Consider the following 21,082-nt stretch of genomic DNA (forward strand, 5'->3'; position numbering starts at 1 on the left):
CCTGAGGGAATGGCCCGAAGTTGTCAGGGAAGTTTAAGCTGGATATTAGAAAAAGGTTCTTCACCCTGAGGGTGGCTGGGCACTGCAACAGACTTCCCAGGGAAGTGGTCACAGCACCAAGCCCTGCCCGCGTTCAAGAAGTGTTTGGACAACACTCTTGGGAACATGATGTCACTCTTAGGGATGGTCCTATGCAAGGCCAGGAGCTGGACTCAATGATCCTTGTGGGTCCAGTCCAACTCAGCATATTCTGTGTTTCTGTAACAAATACATCTCAGAGTTTTCTAGCAGCATCTCAAAGCACCCAAGTGATGAAACAAGGATTTGTTCTGCTTGCCAAAAGCAGTAAGCATTGAAGTTTTTTAACAGACTAGCAGACTAGGCATAAATGTCCTTCTGCAGTGGCTGACACTTCAGCTTGCCTCCTTGTTCAAAGAAGCATTCCTTGAAGGAGAATAGATGTATCACTGTTCTCACCAATGTCTCCACAGACTCCACTAGCTCCACATCACAAAGGAGTATTTCTCACCGCTTGCATACAGCACATGCTACCAAATCCAGAGTGTCTCCCTCTACAATGATTGACAGGCAAATTTTGTGGGAGAACTACATGGAACTCATAGCCCTCATGCAGAACCAAGATGTCTACTTGAAATCCATGTTCTCACAACAAACTCTGCACTAGTTCTTGGTACAAAGGGTTTCAAATAATTAACATTTAAAAAGAAGCCCTTTCTCTGTATTCACAGGGCTGGACACCAGTCCTACCCAAGCCTCACTGGCTTAGGAATCAATGTATACTTTATGAAGAGCAGTGATCAGCCTATGCACGTGACTCCTGTCCAGTTTGTTACCTTGATAACACTGCTTATCTCATGCACTAGTGACATCATTATTTTGCAAGCCTTTAGGGAAAACTCATGATTTTTCAGCCTTTTTCATGATTTTTCATTTCAATGCTTTTTTAAGAGCTGATATTGCAGCAGCTGAACTTAATTTGAGAAAGCATTAGAGAGACACGTATGGAAAAATAAATGGGAATAAGCTAGGGAGTTGGCTTCCAAGTATTTCAGTGCATACTTCCTCAACAAATTAGTTTACAACTTGCAGGCTAAGTTGCATATATGATTCTTTCCCTTAAAACTATCTCATCTTTTTGCCTTGGAGCTTTTAAGACTGTTAGATATTGTTAAACACTCTAACACTCTTAGGCTTTCCTGAATACACTTACTGTATGAAAAATTCTGAGATTTGTAGGCCTCTGATCTGTGAACAAGCAAGAGATTCACAGATCTGTAATTCAAACTATGAATCATATAATGAAACAAGTAGTAATGCTTCTCAAATGTCCACCAAACTGCTGAACTGACAGACCATCTGTGAGAGTATCCATCACAGAACTGACTTTAGTTAGAGTCCAAAGTGCTTATTGATCAGCCATCAAGTATGCACTGAAAAAAGAGAGCAAGGTTGTAATTTTGCAGGTACTGAACTGTTACCATGATATTGCTGCATTTCTCCACCATAGTGAACCAGCATTGTTAAATGCACACCAGTACCTTTCTAAAATTAAATGTTGAGTTTATTTCCTATTAATTTAGCAGGTTTATTCTGCTGATACAGTGATATAAAAGATATATTTATGTAAGATGACTGTGTCAGACTACAAGCAGATGAAAAAGATTATGCTACCCTAACTATGTACTCTCACATTTGTAGGTGACAGACTGTTCACTCAGTAGTATAAACATCTCAATTTGTGTGCCAAAGTTTCAGCATCATTCCTAAGAGCTCAGCAAATAGGCTTAAGGCAGAAGATAATATTTATCACAAGGAAGGGCACACTCGAGTACATCCTTAGATAATTATTTTATTTAACGCCACAGTTGTTATCTAGGCAAATCCATCAACAAGACAGTAATTAGTGCTGTACTACTATAGGCTATAAACGGAGAATGTTCCCATAGCAGCGGACTGGCTTTCCTTCTCTACTTCTTTTCTAGGAAACTCAAACCAAGGCAAGACTGAAAGCTACAGAGTTAAAATATATTGAAATTACTGTGTTAACACGTACTTTGTTTTTATAATAAAACTGCATAATTAAGAGCTTTTTCATAGTGTTTGTCAGGAAATAGGAATTTCCTGGAACAGTAGCTCATCCCCAGTGCATTTATCCTGTCTGAACTGTTTTAGAATTGTCTCTGCAAAGCTGTGAGTTCTTAGAAGGTGCAGTTTGCAAGGATTTAATTGAATTGGGTTAGTTAGTGCTCTGCACAAGAAATAAGTAAAATCTTATGCCAATTCTACCACACCAGTGGCCTCTAGCAGTTAAATGGGCTCAGTATAAGCTGTTGTCAGCATCCTGTTCACTCACTTCCAAGCCAAACTCTGATGCAGTTTTAGGTATTGTTACTTATACATTACAATCAGTACAGGATTACCAATTCCACCTTCTCAGATCTCTGATGTGCCTCAGTAAACTGCACTTAACTTTTTAAAGAGAATTCAGACTCTGTGTTATTTCAGTAAAGAAAAAAAGAAAATCTGGCAGCAACTACCTTGAGAAATTAAACAGCCAAGATTTTTAAAGAGTAAAATAAATCAATGGAAAATGCAAGTGGCATAGCAGTCTTGTCTTTTTTAACATCCAAGCTGCTTCGGACTGTCCCTACTTTTTTATTTTTCTGAGAGCTTTACATTTGCATTGCTTGCGAAATGTGTGATGCCAGTAGGATTAATTTGGAAAGTCAAGTGGGAGACATGAAGATAAACTTTTATGATGCACATCACTTTTCTCCACCACTTGCCCTCAGCCTTGTTACTGGAACAGATCTGTATTTTTAGCAAACTTGTGACCTTCTTGATGTCTTTAGAGGACACTTTTGAATATGTCCTGACCCCTAAATAAGTCCAGCGAAGACATCTCTCCAGTACAAGCCAAAAGTCCGCCTACCTTCTGTTTCCTGTCACTCCCCATCACTCAGATACTAATGCTATATGCATATATATATATATATGCAGTACTTTATCTGACAAGGCAAGGTATTTTAGATTAGAGAAATAGAAGAAGAGCTCGACTGGGAAGTTTTCTGTGTTGCGAAGATGATTTATTGCAAAGTCAATAATCTTGTCTCTTTAAGTCAATGTCTAGGATTTCTAAATCAATCAGTTCACAAAAAAATACAACCAAACATCTTACAGCTTTCCATCTGACCAACTTTTCTTCCTGTCCAGGAAGAACTCCTATCTGTGACCCCACACAAGTAACTGAGCTTCCCTTTCCCTATCCCCCCTCACTGTAGTTTCTATAGCTTATATTCTTATCTAAAGATTAAGAGAGGAGTGCAGCTTCTGGGATGCTGCAGACCTGAAAATATTGTCTGGCACAACCATGGAGAAACCAGGCATAGTTATAAGTACTTGCCAGTCATAATTTACTGAACTTGCAAAGATACAAAATGAAGCTTAGCTATTCAAATATTTTTAGAATGATGTTTTCAGTCTTAATTTTAAAATCCATGCATAAAATACTGAAAATTGAAAATACAGAGTTTTAAAATTCCTTCTTATTTTTCATAAAACATGTAGAAAATCTATGTAATGTAACATTTAAAAAAACTTTTACACAGAGGAGATGGAAAATTAGAAACTAACATTTCCCTTACAAAATTCTGATTATTCCAGCAAAATAATCTCTTTTGAAGCTTTGGGTCACCTGCTTCTGTTCTTATTTTTTCAACAATCCTGTACATGATGTGTAGTTTTGTTTTTTGTTTTTATTTAACTTTCCACCCTCTAAAAATCATGGGGCAAACAAGAAGATGACATCTCCTTTTCGTGACTGAAATATTGCTGCCAGAGATTAAAACTGTCAATACTTGTTCTGATAAGTATGATCCTATTCTCTACACATGAAATATCATAAAGAATTAAAAACCTGTGCATGAGGTCCCCAGCTGTCTAGATACTGTTCTCTCTTTATGTACAAGAACAGACATAATACACAGATATGATGATGACCATTCTAAACATCCAAGCAGTGAAACAGATGCTACTCTGCACCATATTGTCACTTTATTATGTGTGGGCTTTATTTAGCTAAATGTGGACATGTACAGCTGCCCTTTGCAATCAATGAAAAGCTGGACAATAAAGTTAACAGTACAGATCACTTAATCTGAAGCAGATTCTTGCATCTGATTAAAGTGGTCTCATCTGCACATATTAGATTTCCAGGGACTTTAACTGGAACCCTGATAGCATGCTAAGATATTTGTATATACACTGCAGATGTCTGAAAATCATGTGAAGTAAATTCCATCCCAAGAAACTATCTTGCAGCAGGCAGCCTGACTCAAATTGTGAACAAATTCAGAATTATTATAACATAAAAAATATATATATTCCCATTTAAAAAATAAATCTTGAATTCCGAGAAAGGAATTAGCATGCGTTGGAAGCCATAGTATGGAAGTTAATATATGATTAAATCTAATTGTTATCAGTGTGAAGACACAGCACTAGTGTAAAGAAAAAGAGTGAAAATATCCAAGTCCACTCCTGCAGATTTTCACTGGTACTTCAGAAACGTATTTCAGCACATGCTTCACTGTTTCCCTGTCCTGGGAGCACAGGCAGTAATCCCAAGCCTTGCCAGACACTGGAGTTATGCAACTGTTTAATTGAAACAAGACTGTATCTTCAGGGCTTATTCAGCACTCAAGTCCCACTTGTGCCACGGCTCCTGCAGTCACTGAGCCCCTGCAGCTGCGTGAATTGTCTGTGGCTATCACTACTTTGCAGAAGCTGATCCCAGAACACTTCACTGACTACAGGATTCAGCCAAGAAGGCTTTGCAGTATCACACCCTACAAAATCGTAGTGTCATGATTCAATCCCGAATGAAAAGAAAAAGGGGGGTGGTAGTTTAAGGAAGGCTTTGGGAATCTGTGTCCATAACAATTCAAAAGAACTCAGGGCAGGAAGACAAGCCTAATTTTCTTTGGATCACCTTTTTGCCACCTAAGTTGTTCCTGAGTTCAGATGTTCTTCAGCCCATCCACTGATGGCTGCACAATTTTCCCTAGGTCAAAAGAAAAACCATCAAGATGCACAAAAGTAATGTTTGAGCTCTGCCTGTGGAGACATGATCACTGACAGGTTCCTAAACTTCACAAATGTTTCTTGATATCAGTATTGTAAGGTTTTTTTATGGTCCTCCAAATCTTGACGATGGGGAACAGAGCTGTCTAGAGACTGTTATGCAGAGTACTGGAGCATATATGTTTCAGTTCTTCCAGACAAAAAAAGAGCATTTAAATGTGAAACTTCCTCAATGGGCAGGAATCAACAGGCTTTTATATAAGAGATGCATATCACCAACTCTTCTTAATTCTACAGCTGTGTTTTTAAAAAAGGGTAATTATTGCTTCTTTTCTTTTCACAACACACCCCCTCAGAAAATAGCTGGGGAAATAGTTATCAGGTAAACGAGACACTGTTTTGCAGTAACAAGTTGTGTAAATGGGTTTCAAACAAGAAAATAGTTTCAGACCTAAGTTCTCTCAGATTGTCCTACAGATTAGCAGAAGCATGCCAGAATGTTCACAGTGGTTTTTTTCTTGATCTCTCTGAATGGTATGGAAAGTCTACAAAATCCTCTGTTTTTCTTTTCATTATTTACTTATCCTAGTCAGGGATGGGAAAGGGCACATAAGTAACATTTAGACAGCACAACACTGGATTGGCAAACACCTATGATTTTTTACTGGGGGCAGTCCACAAGTCAAACTAAGCAGATGGCAGCATGGACAAAAACAACGCAGAAAAGGAAGAAGTTTGCTCTGGTACACTCTGAGTACAAATGTCTCATTAATAAACAACAAAGCTTATAATAAATTGGCTTACCAGAATCTGGGGGGAAAGTAAGGGCTGAAAGTAAAGAGTAATCCTGAAAGCATTAGCATATGTATTTTAAATAAGCAAGTAGTATTTTCAAAATTATAGTTTAGCCTTGTGTAAAAGACAAAAATAAATAACTCCACTGGGGGTAACTTAGTTGATGAGAGACTACTTAAAGCTTACCGAAGTAGTCTGATATGGAATTTGTATAAGATAAGCTAAATAAGTAACTGTACTTACTGTGTAAAGCTCGTTAAGTACTTTCATTAAGTCTTCATGAAGCTGAAATGAAATCTCTTTACTCTGTAATTAAAAAAATTCATTAGAAAAGGGCATGTAAAAACTGCACCCAATACATTTCTTTCTTGATATTTATACTCATTGTTCATCCTGGACAGTGAATGCAATGTTGCTCACAAAACCCATTCTGAATTACAGTGCACTAAAAAGAGCAATTCAGGGATGCAGAGGCAGACAGATAACATCTGGACAGAAGACTTATAAAAAGAAACCCAGAAGTAACTGAAGATATTTTTCCCATAAAGCATCAGGAAATTAGATGCCAACAGAAAGGGTAAAGTTCAAGATTAATGTTTTTAATAGAACAAACTGTGTACTGTTTTATAATTGCTATGATATATACAAAAACTAAGCCATGCAGACTGTGATATTCTAGAGGGACGTACTGCCCAATTTTACATCTAGGAGAGTCTTTGTTTCTCAGCACATGCAACTATCTAAATATTTATGCAAGAAATAATTGTGGCTCCTCTCTGAAACAGATACCCAACTGCATAATATTCCATAGAGTGGGCTTCTGAACCAGCTTTGTTTAGTTTTTCTGGACTGTGACTTTACTTTCATTCTGACCAAAAAAAGAGAAATGCTTAGCAGTAGTTATTATCCAAGCAAATATGTCAAAACAAGAGTATTTAATTGGAGTCTCATTGAAATATACTCCTTTGTTAGTTTTCCACAGCAGTTCAATCTGATGAAAATGGTGGCAACTGTGCAAGAGTTGAAGGCATTTGTATCACAGCCTTTGGAAAACAGCTACAGAATAGAGCTACAGGACTTGGCAAACAGCCTGGCAACACTTCTGTGATGTTCAGCATTCTAACATCCATGCTGGAAATGTGAGATTTTTTTTCTGTGAATAAATTGATAATTAGTCTGGCTTCTAAAAATTCCAACCGCATGATAGATAATGGCCTTAGCTATGAGAAATACTTTGTATTTGTATGGAAGCCTAAGTAAAATCCCCAGGGACAACTCATTTCCAAAGCTGCTAATGCATACTTGGTCATCACTAAAACACCTGAAGGAAAAATGGTCTCAGAATGAGAATTTGCAGCACTGCATCCATGTGTGAGGAGAAACCACACCACACATCCCACCCACTGGGTCTTCCAGGAGGATGAAACAGATACATACAGTAGCTCAAACAGAAAATTTTGTGTGTTTTTTTCTCCTGCTCCTACTATCCTACCCCAACTCCAGGAAGTATTTTAAAGCACCTGTTGTATCACTTATCAGTATTCAATCCTTATATGCAAGATGGTTTTACACTGACAAGATAGGAATACAATTTAAAAAAAAAACTTCAGTGAAATTCTCATATTCCCAAGGGCATTAGCTGTAGTAGCTAAGGCAGAGTAAGACAGCTGCTCTGAAGCTGTGGTACACAAGATTACTATGGAACTTTCCTTATTGCTTATACTTTTCAAAGATTGGTATTTTTATGAGGTATGCATTAGTTCTGAAGTATCTAGAACATAAGGTTTACTACTTCTATGTCTTTCCAAATATCAGATTATTTTCATCTAATAAGAAGGACAAAATTTCTTACATGTAACAGTACAAAGAGTGCTTATGAAGAATTGGGAAGAACTGCAGATTTGTAAAGCTGCTGCAGGGAAGTGCCATAAAATCTTTAGCAAAAAATCAGAGTTGCTTTTCATTGCTTTACATTGGCACCCTGCCTTTAAAAGTCAGCAGTGCTGCTCTAACACAGCTTACACACATCCTCAAAGCTCCAAGCAGAGGCCACCTGTTTATTCTCGGACAGCTGCTTCTATAGTGCTGAATATGAGTGGTTTTTAAAATTATTTTAGCTGAAAGAAGGGCAAAACATACAAACAAGATGTTTGACATTAAGATGAGAGCATACCCAGTGGGAGGAAACTCTAGAAGAACTCCAGCTTCAAGCAATTTATCCCTTTTAACTGTTGCTCACAGCCATCTTGAGGCTGATGAGAAGTCATGTCTTAAATGCACCAACAGCAATTCTAAGGCAGGATGCCTTAGCCTGGTAGCGCAAGTTTGTTTGAGAAGGTGAGACAGAAAACCTCAAATCAAATTTCTCTTTACCCCTTGAGATTTTACTGTAAGCAAAGTGCACAGCAGTTCATTGAAGAATGCAGCCCTCTTTTCTCTTCTTTATGCAGTCCCACCTTAATGCAAATACACACCAGATGAGCTGAGGATTTGGTGAATGATCACTACTCTAGCAGGACCCATTTCTTCCCTTTGCTCCTTTCAAGCTCTGTCCAGCACTTACACAAGCAGTCCAGCCCTCAGGATTTACTGGCTAGCATGTATACGTGATCCTTTCCAGGGCAACACAGTGATCAATGGTAAATTTGAAAGTGAATGTAAGCAATCACAATAGAGAAAGATGCTTTTGTGAAAGGACAATAAGCTTTAGAATAGAAAGCAAAAGAAGGAAGGAGGTGATCAGCAAAATGAGTGGAAATTGGGAAATGACAGCCAAGCAATGCCACACAATCACAAAGAAATCATCCTTCCACCACTTCATCTGTGGACTCTGTCTCACAGAGGATCCCTGCAGTGATGGTTAACATTTCAATTGATTTAAATTCTGATGAAAGATTTTGTAGGAATTGTCCAAAAAAATCAAGAAATTTGGTTAAACTTAGCAGTATAAGAGGGATTTATTTTTCAAGAACCATCGCATTTTTCATTACCATTTAAGATTAAGAAATACTGACTTGAGTGGCAAGCATTATGGTTTTTAGTGTGTAATATATGGCATGTTAGGGCACCAGTTAAGAAGTGAATTTATTTTCAGTGGTTAATTGCTTTCCTATTTCTTGTTTATGCTACCCATTCCCTGCAGTAGGGTTCAGCGTGTGTGAATGGTGTGCTCCTCTAGAGCATGTCCTCAGGGTACCCAAACAATAGAATATAAGATGCAGCACACATTTTCCTGGAGCTGAGTTGATAACTCTAATCAGGCTATTAGAACCTGACAAACAATCACTGAAGGTGCTTATTTATTCACCGTGTCCCTGAGAAACGCACTAGTACCTATTAACCAAAAGAAAGAAGAATATAATAAAAATGTTAGAGCACATGCAAATTCCTGCTAAAAATATTATATATGTTACTAATCTGGCTCAAGGCATTAACAGACAGAGATATATATTTTTCACCTGATAGCAGCATAGATCATACCCATGCTACAGACAAGCAAATGTACCTAAGTGTACCTAAACTCTCCTCTCAACACACCAGTGGTCCTACTGATGTTATCAAAATTTGCATTTCTGGATTAAAGTCTGAGCAACTTAAAATTTTTTATCACATTAATACATTTTCATTGAAGTCTGTTAAAAATTTTCCATCTACTTCTGTTAAAGCATCCTTTGGCACTCCAGCTTTACTCTTGTTTATTTCAGCTGAAATTTAAGGGTCAGTCCAGCTCTTCCTGGAACTCTTTAGTGGCTGTACTTAGCATACACAACAACTCAGTCACATACTTTAAGGAAAATACTCTGTGCCTATTGCTTTTAAATGAGTCTGCTGCTGGTCCCTGTGGAAAGTGAAGTGCAAACCCTTCTTTTATGGAGGTTTCATGAGCTCTGTGACACTAACATGGCCAACTCAGCAAAATTTTGTCCCAGATGTTGCCAGTCTATAGCAACAAACAGCTTTGCTATCCTTTTAAACATTTAAATGTTTAAGAAAATGATGCAAAAAATCTATGTGCCACAATCTGTATAAGACCAAACAGATTCAGTAGGTAGTCATGTTCTTTGTTAATAGCCAGATTAAGGAACTAAAATATTTATTATACTTGGTTTGTCCAGCATCTTTTACTGTAAACATTAGAAGATATGTTCATCTTGGCTTATGTAGATTTCTGTCCAAGGAAAATACATGTTTATAAAATATAAATATACAAATCTGCTTAAGGATTTTGTGGGTATGTGTTTATATAGTTGATTATTACTGCTGGGGTAACCAGAATCACTGCATGAAATATTCTGCATAATATTTTTCCCTTCTGCTTGACATTTATCCTTATTACTTTATTCTTTAATTGTCCTCATGAGATCAACTACCCCATCTGCCTGAAGAAACGTGCAAGCATGCAAGGTTTGAACTCTGCTACTTTATTTTTGTAATTTTATGTGCATCATGCAGGCCAGCCATCAACAGCAATCCTACTGCTTTTATATGCCAGCAACTAAAGAGAAGAGATTAGGTGCTTATCTGAAAGTATGAGGCCTGACATAATGTCTTCCAATAAATGCTACAAAATCTCTGTGTTAGATCAATCTTTGTCCTGCATTTAGTACATTTGAACAGATGCCAGTTCCTGACCCCTTGAAAAAAAAGAATGACAAATAGCTCCTGGAAGAACAAAATTAATTGATATTGACATGTTAAGGAGGCCAGAGTAGACAGCAAAGCCATGTAAAATCAGGTATCTGAATACAACATACCCTGTCCCATCAGACCATGTAAGGTAGAGCCAACAGGGATCATTTCCCTAAAACAATCCAAATGTCCAGACAGGTATATAAATGCACACAAAAGGAAAAACCAGAATGATGAAGAACAGAAAGTGGGGACAAGGACAAGGTACAAAAACAAGGAACACAGACACCCTCACCACTATATTTTACCAGATCATCACTGGCTATTGCACATACCTTTTATAGAACACGCAGAAAAAGGGGTTGCTGCAAATTTTGGCTTGTGCTATATCTCACATAGGAGGGCCAACAAAACAATACTCGTGGTAAGCATGGCTGGGAAATGGGGAAATTATTTGATCTTTTCTTTACTACAATGCAAGCTGGAGTCAGTCTTAAGATACAAATTCAAGCCACACTCCTCTAGAAAATGTTGGACTCACTTAATGGAAAAGTTTTATTTGAGAACCAATATGCCTACCAGCAAGATGGAAAAAGTCAGTAACTTCTACCATTAAGAAGCAGAATGGCAAGTCCCATTCTCCTGGAAGGAGAAAGGGAGAGAAAAAAAGAGGGAGTAGAAAGAGTCAAGAAGTTCAGAGTGATTGAGTTTTCTGTTGTCTCGCCTTATCTTGCTTGTGGGCAATGGGGCAATGGCTCAGACACTTTCCCCTTCTGCAGCAGGAAGACTGGGGTTTCAGTGAAGATCTGTTCTGATCACAGACTTCGTGTATGTACTTACTCTCCAGACTTGGAAATGGAGTAAAGTACCTTGCTGCTTCAAGACTGATGGGGAACTAAAACAAGGTAAAAGTAGTGAGGTGTAACACCGTTAGATTAATAAGCTGTAAGATATATAACTGAAAGATCTAATAATTGAATACAGAGAAATTTGACTAACTGGTATTTGTAAATTATAGAATTGTAGACATTACATGTTCTTGTATACAATACTGTGAGAGCAAACAGAATACAGGTATTTCCTGCTCTTGACAGCACACACTTGTTAGTCTATTTTTAAAATCTTCATATTACTGCTTTTCTTGTTATTTATATTTATTACTTAGAGAGACAGTACATATTCCACAGAACAGTATGATCAGATTCCAGAGTGGAAGTATCTGCAGGAGATGGTTTGTCTCCACTTTAATTCAAAATCTGTGAACAGTGAACAAATTCCATATGCTTTCATAGGGATATGACACCTATTGAGACTGATTATATTTTTCTCTGACATTATTTTATTCTAAGTACATTTTTTTCTGAAAGTGATCTGCAGAATCACAGAAATTGACAGAAATTGCGTAAACATGCTATTTGATGTTTAAAAATCTCCAACAAAATCAATGCCACTTTCTTCAGGGAGATTACAATTTTCATGGAGGACACTGTTGGCTGTCACTTTTCTCACTTTAAGCACACCTTCTCTTTGTCCCTGTGACCTCTTTCTTGCAAAGAGAACTGCAGCACAGGATGTGTTTTGCATCTGATCTTTTTGTTGCCTGGTAAACATCCATTATGCAGTTCTTTGAGTACCTTAAGATAGACTGCTCATTCACATCTGACACAAATTATTACAGGATCGTGGAAGGGTTTGGGCTGGAAGAGCATCATCAGTTCTGCACCTGGGAACTAACAGCAAATAAATCACCAGTATTCTGCAGCAAGCACCATAGCAAGAACTGTGCATACTGGGGCTTGGTAGAAATACTTCTGCAACAAGTACTGAGCCTGACAAAATGTCTTAAAAATGTGTGCTAAGAATTGATACTGGCGAACAGGCACTGCCACATTCAGTCCATGTGCCCATGAACCTCACTTATACATAAGGGGACTGCCTTAGATCCCTGCACACAGCCTTTGCCTAGCTCCCTCTGCCCAGGCTCCACCTCAGCTAACAGCTGTTTGACATGACACTCTCATGCTGAGTGTCAGCTGGCAAACCCTGATGAGAGGTAGGAAAGGGCTGCTGAGGATCTGGGCTCTACTAGTATGAGCTTCAGGTTATGCATTGCAGGACCATTTCAATCTCCCCACTCTTCTCCCTTTAGAAAATCCAAGTAAGGAATAAAACAGAAAGAGCAGCTGCTTGCTCTTCTTTAAGAAGCTATGCTAGAAAGAGAAAATTTGAAATGTTGCACCTGCATGGGTACAACATGGAGGACAGAGACAAGTTTATCAGGGAGATGGGACAATATGCCTCCTGTTAACATACTGAAAATACCCATGTATTTTCCTCCTTTTGAGAGAGAAGCTGCAGCATTCATAAATTATGACTGAATAGAAAAGGACACACTTCTCCATGGAAAACTTTAACAATATACCATTGTACAGTCCACTTGGACAGAAGGGAAGGGAAAGCAAAGTTTCTAGTACCAAAGAACTGAACTACGCTGAAAGCAAACAGGCTTGTCTAATAATGTACAAAATATTTCAAAGATAAGACATTAACAACTGGAAAACTACTCCAGATTCAATTAAAAAAAAAAAATCTACTGGTTTGCAACTCAGATATCTGCTCATAGGCAGTACTGCAGCCTGTTCAAATCCTTTTCTCATTATTGGATCAACTTCTATAACTATCTTCCATATTAATACATTGAGTGGTTAGCAAATTACAGTTGTACATATCAGACATGTTATATGAACAATCCATTACTGACTGAGAAACTATAAACTTCAACTCTGCCCCTGCTACAGATTTTAATGCATACCTGGAAGTTTGATTTACATTTTTACTTTTATTTCCTCTAAGTACAACATATGTACTCCCTAAATTATTCCTCTCCCCACCCCAGTGCTATCTAGAGTTATGGTCAGGTATATGTGAAACCACATAACCTACTTTGAAAAGATTAACTTGCATACTGTTGCTATCATTTCATCACACAATTTACATCTTTTAACCTTTACTCCTCTTGAACTCTTCTGTGTGCCAGTTGTCTACCAGCATCTCACTGTGACTAGCAAATATGCATTTACAATCTATTTTTCTTTTGGAACATTTTAACAACAATGACTGCAAACACATTGTGTAGATCTTGAGCTAAGGTTGCCTAGAGTGCTTGCCTAGTACATGAGGGATTTACACATTGCATGTGTTATGAAAATACATCAGCAGTCATGGACAAGGACAAACGTGTACAGAGACAACACTTAAAGGATCTAATAGCAATACTTGTGTTTTCAAAAGTGTATGTTCATATTTAACATTAGAAAGAAAAGGAAACACTTTTAGGAGAACAGCAGCATATGCTACCAGCTTTATGTCAAGGGACTACAAAACAAACTCTTGCTCTGTCTTCAATCTGTTTCATTCACAATGAAATTCTTTTTTTACAAATAATTCATTAATACAGCATTACTATTTTGGGAGTCCTAAGCAAAAACTGTTTCTGCATGGCTAGACATACAAGGTGCTTTTTAGAGGACAGGCTTTTTCCCCTGCTTTTTGGATACTTGTGATTTAGCTCTTAAGATCACCAGCATATACAGCAGGATCCCAGACATTTCAGCACTAAGTATTTGCTTCAAGGGAACAGTCATGAAGAATTTATATGGATGCTAAAATGGATTTTATGCTGTGTGTGCTGAATCTTCTCCTCACATGCTATCTATTAGGACACTTTTGCCTCCCTCATGCATCTTATAAGCCTGGATGGGGGACTGCAGGAGAGGCATTACCTTCTTGAACATTCTAGTGGAGTCTTCACTTATCTGCATGAATCGCATGATCACATTGTTCAGGTAGATATCACTCAGTGTTGCGTGGTCTTTGCTTTCTCTTCTGACTTGGTTCAGGAGTAAGTACCAGCAATTCACTGGTGACAAGAGGTTCTGGTCTTTCCTGAGGATGGAGATACACACACGTATAATGTAAAGAAATGAAAAGGTTATGTTATTAACTGAAACATCTCACTGACATTTACAGTCATAACTTGTTACATAAAAATAGCTGCTTCTGAACAGTCTATCCATTCTTAGAATAACTCAGGTTAGGCAGAGACTTTTAAGACACATTCAAGTGTCATGAAGCATGGATACTTTGCAAGCCACCTGAAAGTATAAAAATGTCTTGCCACAAAGCTTAGAGAAGGAGTACATGCAAATGTTCAAAATCAATAAAGGTCACTCCTGGAAGAGTAACAGTAATTAATTTTTGATGTTAGAAATAAACAAGCACTGGAAGCACAATCCAAATCCTTCATGAGCAAAACTGCAGATGTAGCTATTTCACTGCATTGGATTTGTGTAAGTGATGAAGTAGAAGGAAATGTCTCAAGCATCCACATTCTGTAAGCAATGCTCATAAATTCACAGCTTTCATAAAACACTACTACTGGAAGTCCTAGATGTGTCAATTACAAGACAAAGAGCAGCACTGGACTTTTTCCAGTGATCCAATTCTGAATTCCCATGACAGACTGTTTGCAATGTAATGAGGTCCACTCCCAGCTTTAATGTAGCAAAAAGTGAAATCAAAGATGACTTCTCACTTCTTTTACACAAGGCAAAATAAAAATACATATAGTTCAGCAACTATTTCACAGACATCATAAACTTATTTATAAAATTTGTCTTATGATTTTATTGACATTTTAGTATAAAGTTTGCCTTTCAACTAACTGCTCCAGAAACTTACTACTCTTTTTTTTTTTTCCTCTTTTACAGGAATTCTCCTTTAGTTAAAAGCATAAAACATATTAGGATAAAATAAGCAGAAGTGGTGATGAATTGAGGGAGAAACTCCTCCACCTCTTGGCAAACTCTTCTAATAATTAGCTATTCTCATTGTTAGAAATATGACCTTTAATTCCCATCTAATTGCCTACTTTCGGCTCTCACCCTCAGAATCAAAGCAAAAAGGAATGATTAACAGACAGAAGTATTTTCTTAATCATCAGAGCTTTGCTTTGCTATGAATCAGGAGTTAAGAAAACTTCCTCCATTTGTTTCAGATAGACATCTTAGCAGTGTTACTTCACAGCAAGGGGTTTTATCAGCCACGTCAGACAGTGAGCACTCCTGAAGGGCCATGCTGGTATTACTTGGTCCTCACTGCTCCAAAGTCAATTCCACAGACCTTCCTGATTTTATTGGGAGCAATGGTGGGAACAGCTCAGGGGACCAACAACTAAAGCCACTTTTGCTGTAACCTCTTCTCAAAGCAAAGAACTGCAAGAAGAAAGCCAAAGGCAGAACTCAAGTCATAACCCTCATGCACAGCTGCCAGTCTGGATTTAACGTGTTCAAGAACAAGGGAAGATGCTTGTACACATAAGGAAAAAATATTTTGCCACAAGCGGAATAAAAGCCAGGGCTCTCTGAAATGGTGATATATGCACAAGTTGGTTATTTCAGAGACTGAGTCACTAAAATGAATTTTAAGAAATATATATTAATGCTCTTTGAACTGTGCAAGCAGTATTTGATTAACCTTTCCTTTGCAGATGAATTTGGAGCAGACTTTTGTCCTGAAACAAAAGTTCTATCTGTGTATCTCTAGCACAGCACTGGGAAAATTATCTTTTAGTTTTACAAACACAAAATACTGTTCTAAATCCCTAAGCATAACAGGGCCAGACACATGTATTCATTAATCAGCTCAAGTTAGGAAAATAACCACATAAGACTATGTCAGCAAGTGATGTACATGAAGGATTTCAGAAAACATACGTACATGTCATGCCAGATACTACCTGACCACTTGTTTTGCACAAAAGATGCCATGCCATTAAAGGGATACATTAAATTGCAAACAACACATAACGTTCACATCATCTTTATCCCCAGGAATCAGAGGGCTGAAGACACAGCAAAGTTCACATGCAACAACAAGTCAAAACAGTATTATTTCTTGATGTCTTTTTTGGCCAAAATTGTCCTTTTTGTTGTTGTTGACTGACCTTCATGCATATACTTCAAAATCCGATCAACTCCACTAGAAATGAGTGCACAGATTTTCAAGCTTTTGGGGCTCTGCATCTCTTCTAGATACTAGCTGTATTTTGGATGTTTTAAAATCCATATGGTAGGTTAGGGATAATATTTGCACAACTTAGCTTTTAAGAAACTGAAACTACTTGTCGGAAGCTGATATGAGTAACTGCATAGAGCCACATCAACACCAGTATTTAGGCACTCATCTATCTTCAACTACAATGAGAACTGTTATGCTGCTAAGCAGGGGTGGAAATTTTAAATAGGCCTCTGAACCAGCAACAGGTACAACATAGGGGCGATGGGCAAGCAGGTTTCTCTTACTTGTACTGCTGATGATCCTTTGTACTTCTTGTTTTTGCCATGAACCTCTCTGCCAGTTTTTCCAGGTTTCGGGAATACTCCATCTCTATTTCCGACTTCTTGCGGAAGAAATCCTGCAGATCCTGAAGAAGCTGCACTCTCATTTCAGTCTGCTGCTCCAGGCATTTCTGTTGCTCAACGAGTTGAGCTCGGATCTCTAATGAGAGAAACACATATCCACTCAGGTCAGCAAAAGCAAATTAATTGTTACCAACCAAAATTACAAACACTCCGGTGTACTTCAGCCTCACAGCTACAGCAGCTGGAGCTGGATTTCACGTCCTGTGGCAGTCACAGCAGTGGCAGCTCTCACTTCTCCCACTTCTGCCACCACACACTTAATGCCCAGCATCCTCCCACCTGCTGTCTGTCTCACAAACAGCTGTGGCAGGGGCTCAGGTGAGCCTCCACTTTCCTCTCCCATCCTCCTCCTGGCCTCTGGCACTAGTACAACATTCAGTTGTGAGAGAAGCTCTTTTTGATCTTGCAGAAGGTGGTGCTGCCCTGAAGAATAGCTGGATAAAAAAGCACCCTTTGGGCCAGGATCAGCCTGCTGACTGTCAGGTGTTCTGTCATCGGGTACACCACAGAAACAGCCTTGTGATAAACCCTGGAGGCATTATCCATTGTAACTATGCACAGGTGAGCTTCCATATCTGCCCTGTCTCTGCAAGGGAGGGAACTGGTGTACTATACATGCATTCAACAATGTTTACAGCAAAAATAGAGGAAAACATGTACCTATATTTAGAGACAACTATTCAAAATTTGCACAAGGTTCCAGAGACTATAGTCTATTTTTTAGTGTTAAAAAACCAATCAGTTTAGAAGAATCTCAGTTTAATAGAGAATGTATGCTCACAGTTCTCTTTTAAAGCAATAGGGAAAAGCCTCCAGATTTCCTACCAATTTTTGCCATATGCAAAATTACTACGTAATAGGGTTTTTATTTTAGAGATTTTTGGGGTTTTTTTTAAATTTTTTTTTTTAATTTTTTTGGTAGTTTTTTAGCATTTTTATCTCCTGAATGCTAACCAGTTAAACACATTCTGAGAACACTGTGGACCAAAATGAGGAGTAAACGCTTTCTGACAATAATATATGTGTATATTATATATAAAAGTGTATGTTTTTTACAGAGTTTAATGCTGTAGCAATGATTTATCAATAGCAAAACACCCAGAAGTGATGTCCATGTAAATGCAAAATTGTTGTGAAATTTTACTTGATTATTAATGATGTAACCATGCTGTGGGCAAAAAGATCCTGGAAATCCTCAAAGCCCACAGCATAGTTTGAAATAGAAGAGCATTCTAAAAGTCATGCTGACATTACATGGAACTGCAAACCACTAAGTAGTAATAACATCACAAAAAATGATCTGATGCAACTAGGATCTAATGCATCCTTACTGATCTTAGAGCAGGCATGAAGGCAGAGATCCACTTTGCTGTGGAAGTAAGGTAGTACAAACACAGAAAACTGTTAAATCAACATGTTTGCTGGAGGAGGGAGACACTGCAGTATTTTCTTCCAGATCTCCTTTGAGCTACCAGCTGCTGTGTTAATCATTAATGAGACCATCCATTTTTATAGTCTGGGAGGTGAACCAAGAAATTCACGGTTTGGTTTTCACTTCATTTCAAATCAGTTTGTTGGAAAAGAAACCGTGCCTCCAGCAAGGATGAGCCACTGTAATACAACACTGTATCAATGACATTCATATACACAGAGGAGAAAATCACATCGGAGCCGGAAGGTTAACAACAGAAACAGACACTCAAGACCACTTTTTTTGGGTGTCTACTACTGTTAATATTGCATTCATGGAAAATTCCTGTGTATGGGAAAACAGTTGTACAGATTCACTGGTCAGAAGCAGCAATTTTGTCCATAAGCTGGAGTTTCCACCAAATCCAGATCCATGTACATGCTCCCTATACTTTGGCCATCTCCCTTTCCTACTCAAGATTTTTTAGCAGTTACTTGGAAAGCAGTTATTTGTACAGAGCAACTATGTTCTGATTATTTTGTAGGTCAGTGTATCTTGCTGCTATAATTCTTCTTTTCTAGGCAGGCTTTTACCATAGCAACAGGAATGAGAAAGATTTTAGAAACAGGAATATATGAATAGAAATACAAGAAACAATGAATAGGGGACAACAGATAAAATATGAGAAACTGCCGTAGCTTTCTGATGCTGTCTGGGTTTCCAGTGGACAACAGTGGCTTCCTTCAAAGTTGTATTTTAGGAAACAAAATTGAAGCATAATCTGTGAAAGCGGATGGAGATGTACAAACTCTGAGTAAGGTTGGTAAAATTAGGGGCCCAAGGGGCTGTGGCTTTATGAAGGAAGATTTGTAATTTCTGGTTATTTGAATCTCAGCAAAGAGAAAGAACACGTTGACTCCAAAAGGCTTAGCCTGTGGCCTCCTGCTGGAGGAGAAAAAGGGGAGTTGTACATCCCACTCATACTAGCTGACCAGTCAGTCCAGAAGTGTCTTCAATAGCAGTTCCCCTTCCAATCTTTCATGTCATTCTACTCCTCCATTTTTTAATTCCTCTTTTACTAATAACATGTGTAATGCCATACTGGCAGGCTGAGGAGATGGCAATGAATAAGAAATCAGATCAGAAAATGTTGAAAAGCAGTGGCTTTTAAAAAAAAAACCAAACAACAATAAACCCCCACAACAAGTACTGGCAAAACAGACAGGCAGCCTGAGTGGTTGTGTATGACAAAATCACAACTGTCCAGGTACTATTAATTATAATAGACTACCCATTACCTATTGCTACAGAAAAATGCACCAAGGCAATGCTATTTTTTTAACCAGTTCACATGTGTGATTTCCCTAGGGCTAGAAAGAGTGGTATGGGAAATTGCTTCACTGTATTCAAAGAAACATTCGGTATTGTCCAAACTCCATAGGTACACAGAGACAGGTGCAGCAAGTAAGAGAAGGGTGTCTGTCTTTACTCTTGTTTTGCTGGCACATTTAAATTCGGAGTCAAATTGGTACCAGTTGTAACGGACAACGACATTATCCTATTCTCTTGTGCTGAGTGGCTGATGTCAAATTGCCAGGCTATTTTGTGCCAGGCAAAGACCCTTTTAAACGCTGGATGAGTTAACACCTTCTCCTTCTTTCTCTTGGCAGCTTTGAGTCATGCTCATTGGTTTTCTGGCCAGGGGCTGGCTCAAAAGGAATCCCATCCATTTATACTGCAGCTTGAACAGACTGAGATCACATCAACTGGAAAAAAAAAAGTTAAATCCACCCTATGCTTTGTCCAAGATTTACACACACGATCAAAGTGAGGAAGCAGTTAATTTAACTGCAATTAAATCAATAAACTGAATAAAGTTTTCTTTCTAAAGATTTTAATGTTAAAAATTATTTTAGTTATGCTCTCACAGACACCCTCCACTAGAATTACTGCATTAAGTATAAAATTAGATTTTGTTTATGACAGTTTCGAAAATATGACTCTAACCTTTCAACAAATTTTTATTTCCTTGACAAGTGGTTAAATCTGTGCACCATGAAAAGTAAAAAGAGACAAGATTATAGTTGCTTTGAAAGTTAAGTCAGCAGATGAAGCCAAGCTACTGACATCACCCAAATCATAATCAGAAGTAACTCATCAAAGTTACATCTTTGCACACAGTACAGTATTACAAATAGTGACTTTTATAGCACTGCAGTAATACACTGTACTATTCTGAAGAACGCCTATGTAACCAGTGACAGGCCACTCCCCCCTGAAGGACCCTGTGGAGATGCACTATAAAGTGGCACAATCATAATGCTGGCTGCACACCAGCATGGAACCAAGTTCTTCACCTTTACTTTCACACACCGAAGCACCAGGCTCCATCAAACATCCCAAGAAAGTCACAGGAAACACCCTCCTGACTTCAGTAGCGCACAACTTGCAAACACATGGTATCAACCAAATTAACCCATGGACAGACCAACATTGCTGCCCTGCTACAGAACTTCCCACTACAATGCCCACCCCCGTGCCTGCCCTGCAGTACTCCAGCCATGCTGCACTAGGCTATGCCCTAGCTTTTCAGACCTTGGAGACCTTTCAGACCACCACAAACTCTTACCAGCTCTCGAGCAAAGCAACTCTAAAGAATGCT

The 21,082-nt window shown here is 38.3% G+C and overlaps 1 protein-coding gene across 2 annotated transcripts in view; it reads right to left on the reverse strand.

Moving 5' to 3' along the window:
• Positions 1-21,082, reverse strand: part of LOC131573339 (SLIT-ROBO Rho GTPase-activating protein 1) — a 139,711-nt gene that overhangs the window by 54,815 nt on the left and 63,814 nt on the right. For both annotated transcript variants that reach the window (XM_058827210.1, XM_058827209.1), the window contains exons 2-4: positions 16,890-17,085; positions 14,310-14,472; positions 6,142-6,204 (exon numbers count right to left, since the gene is read on the reverse strand). In XM_058827210.1, coding sequence (XP_058683193.1) covers positions 6,142-6,204; positions 14,310-14,472; positions 16,890-17,085 — 422 coding nt within the window. The remainder of the gene's footprint in view (positions 1-6,141; positions 6,205-14,309; positions 14,473-16,889; positions 17,086-21,082) is intronic.

Source organism: Poecile atricapillus, chromosome Z (genome assembly GCF_030490865.1).
Source record: "Poecile atricapillus isolate bPoeAtr1 chromosome Z, bPoeAtr1.hap1, whole genome shotgun sequence".
Classification (NCBI taxonomy): Eukaryota; Metazoa; Chordata; class Aves; order Passeriformes; family Paridae; genus Poecile; species Poecile atricapillus.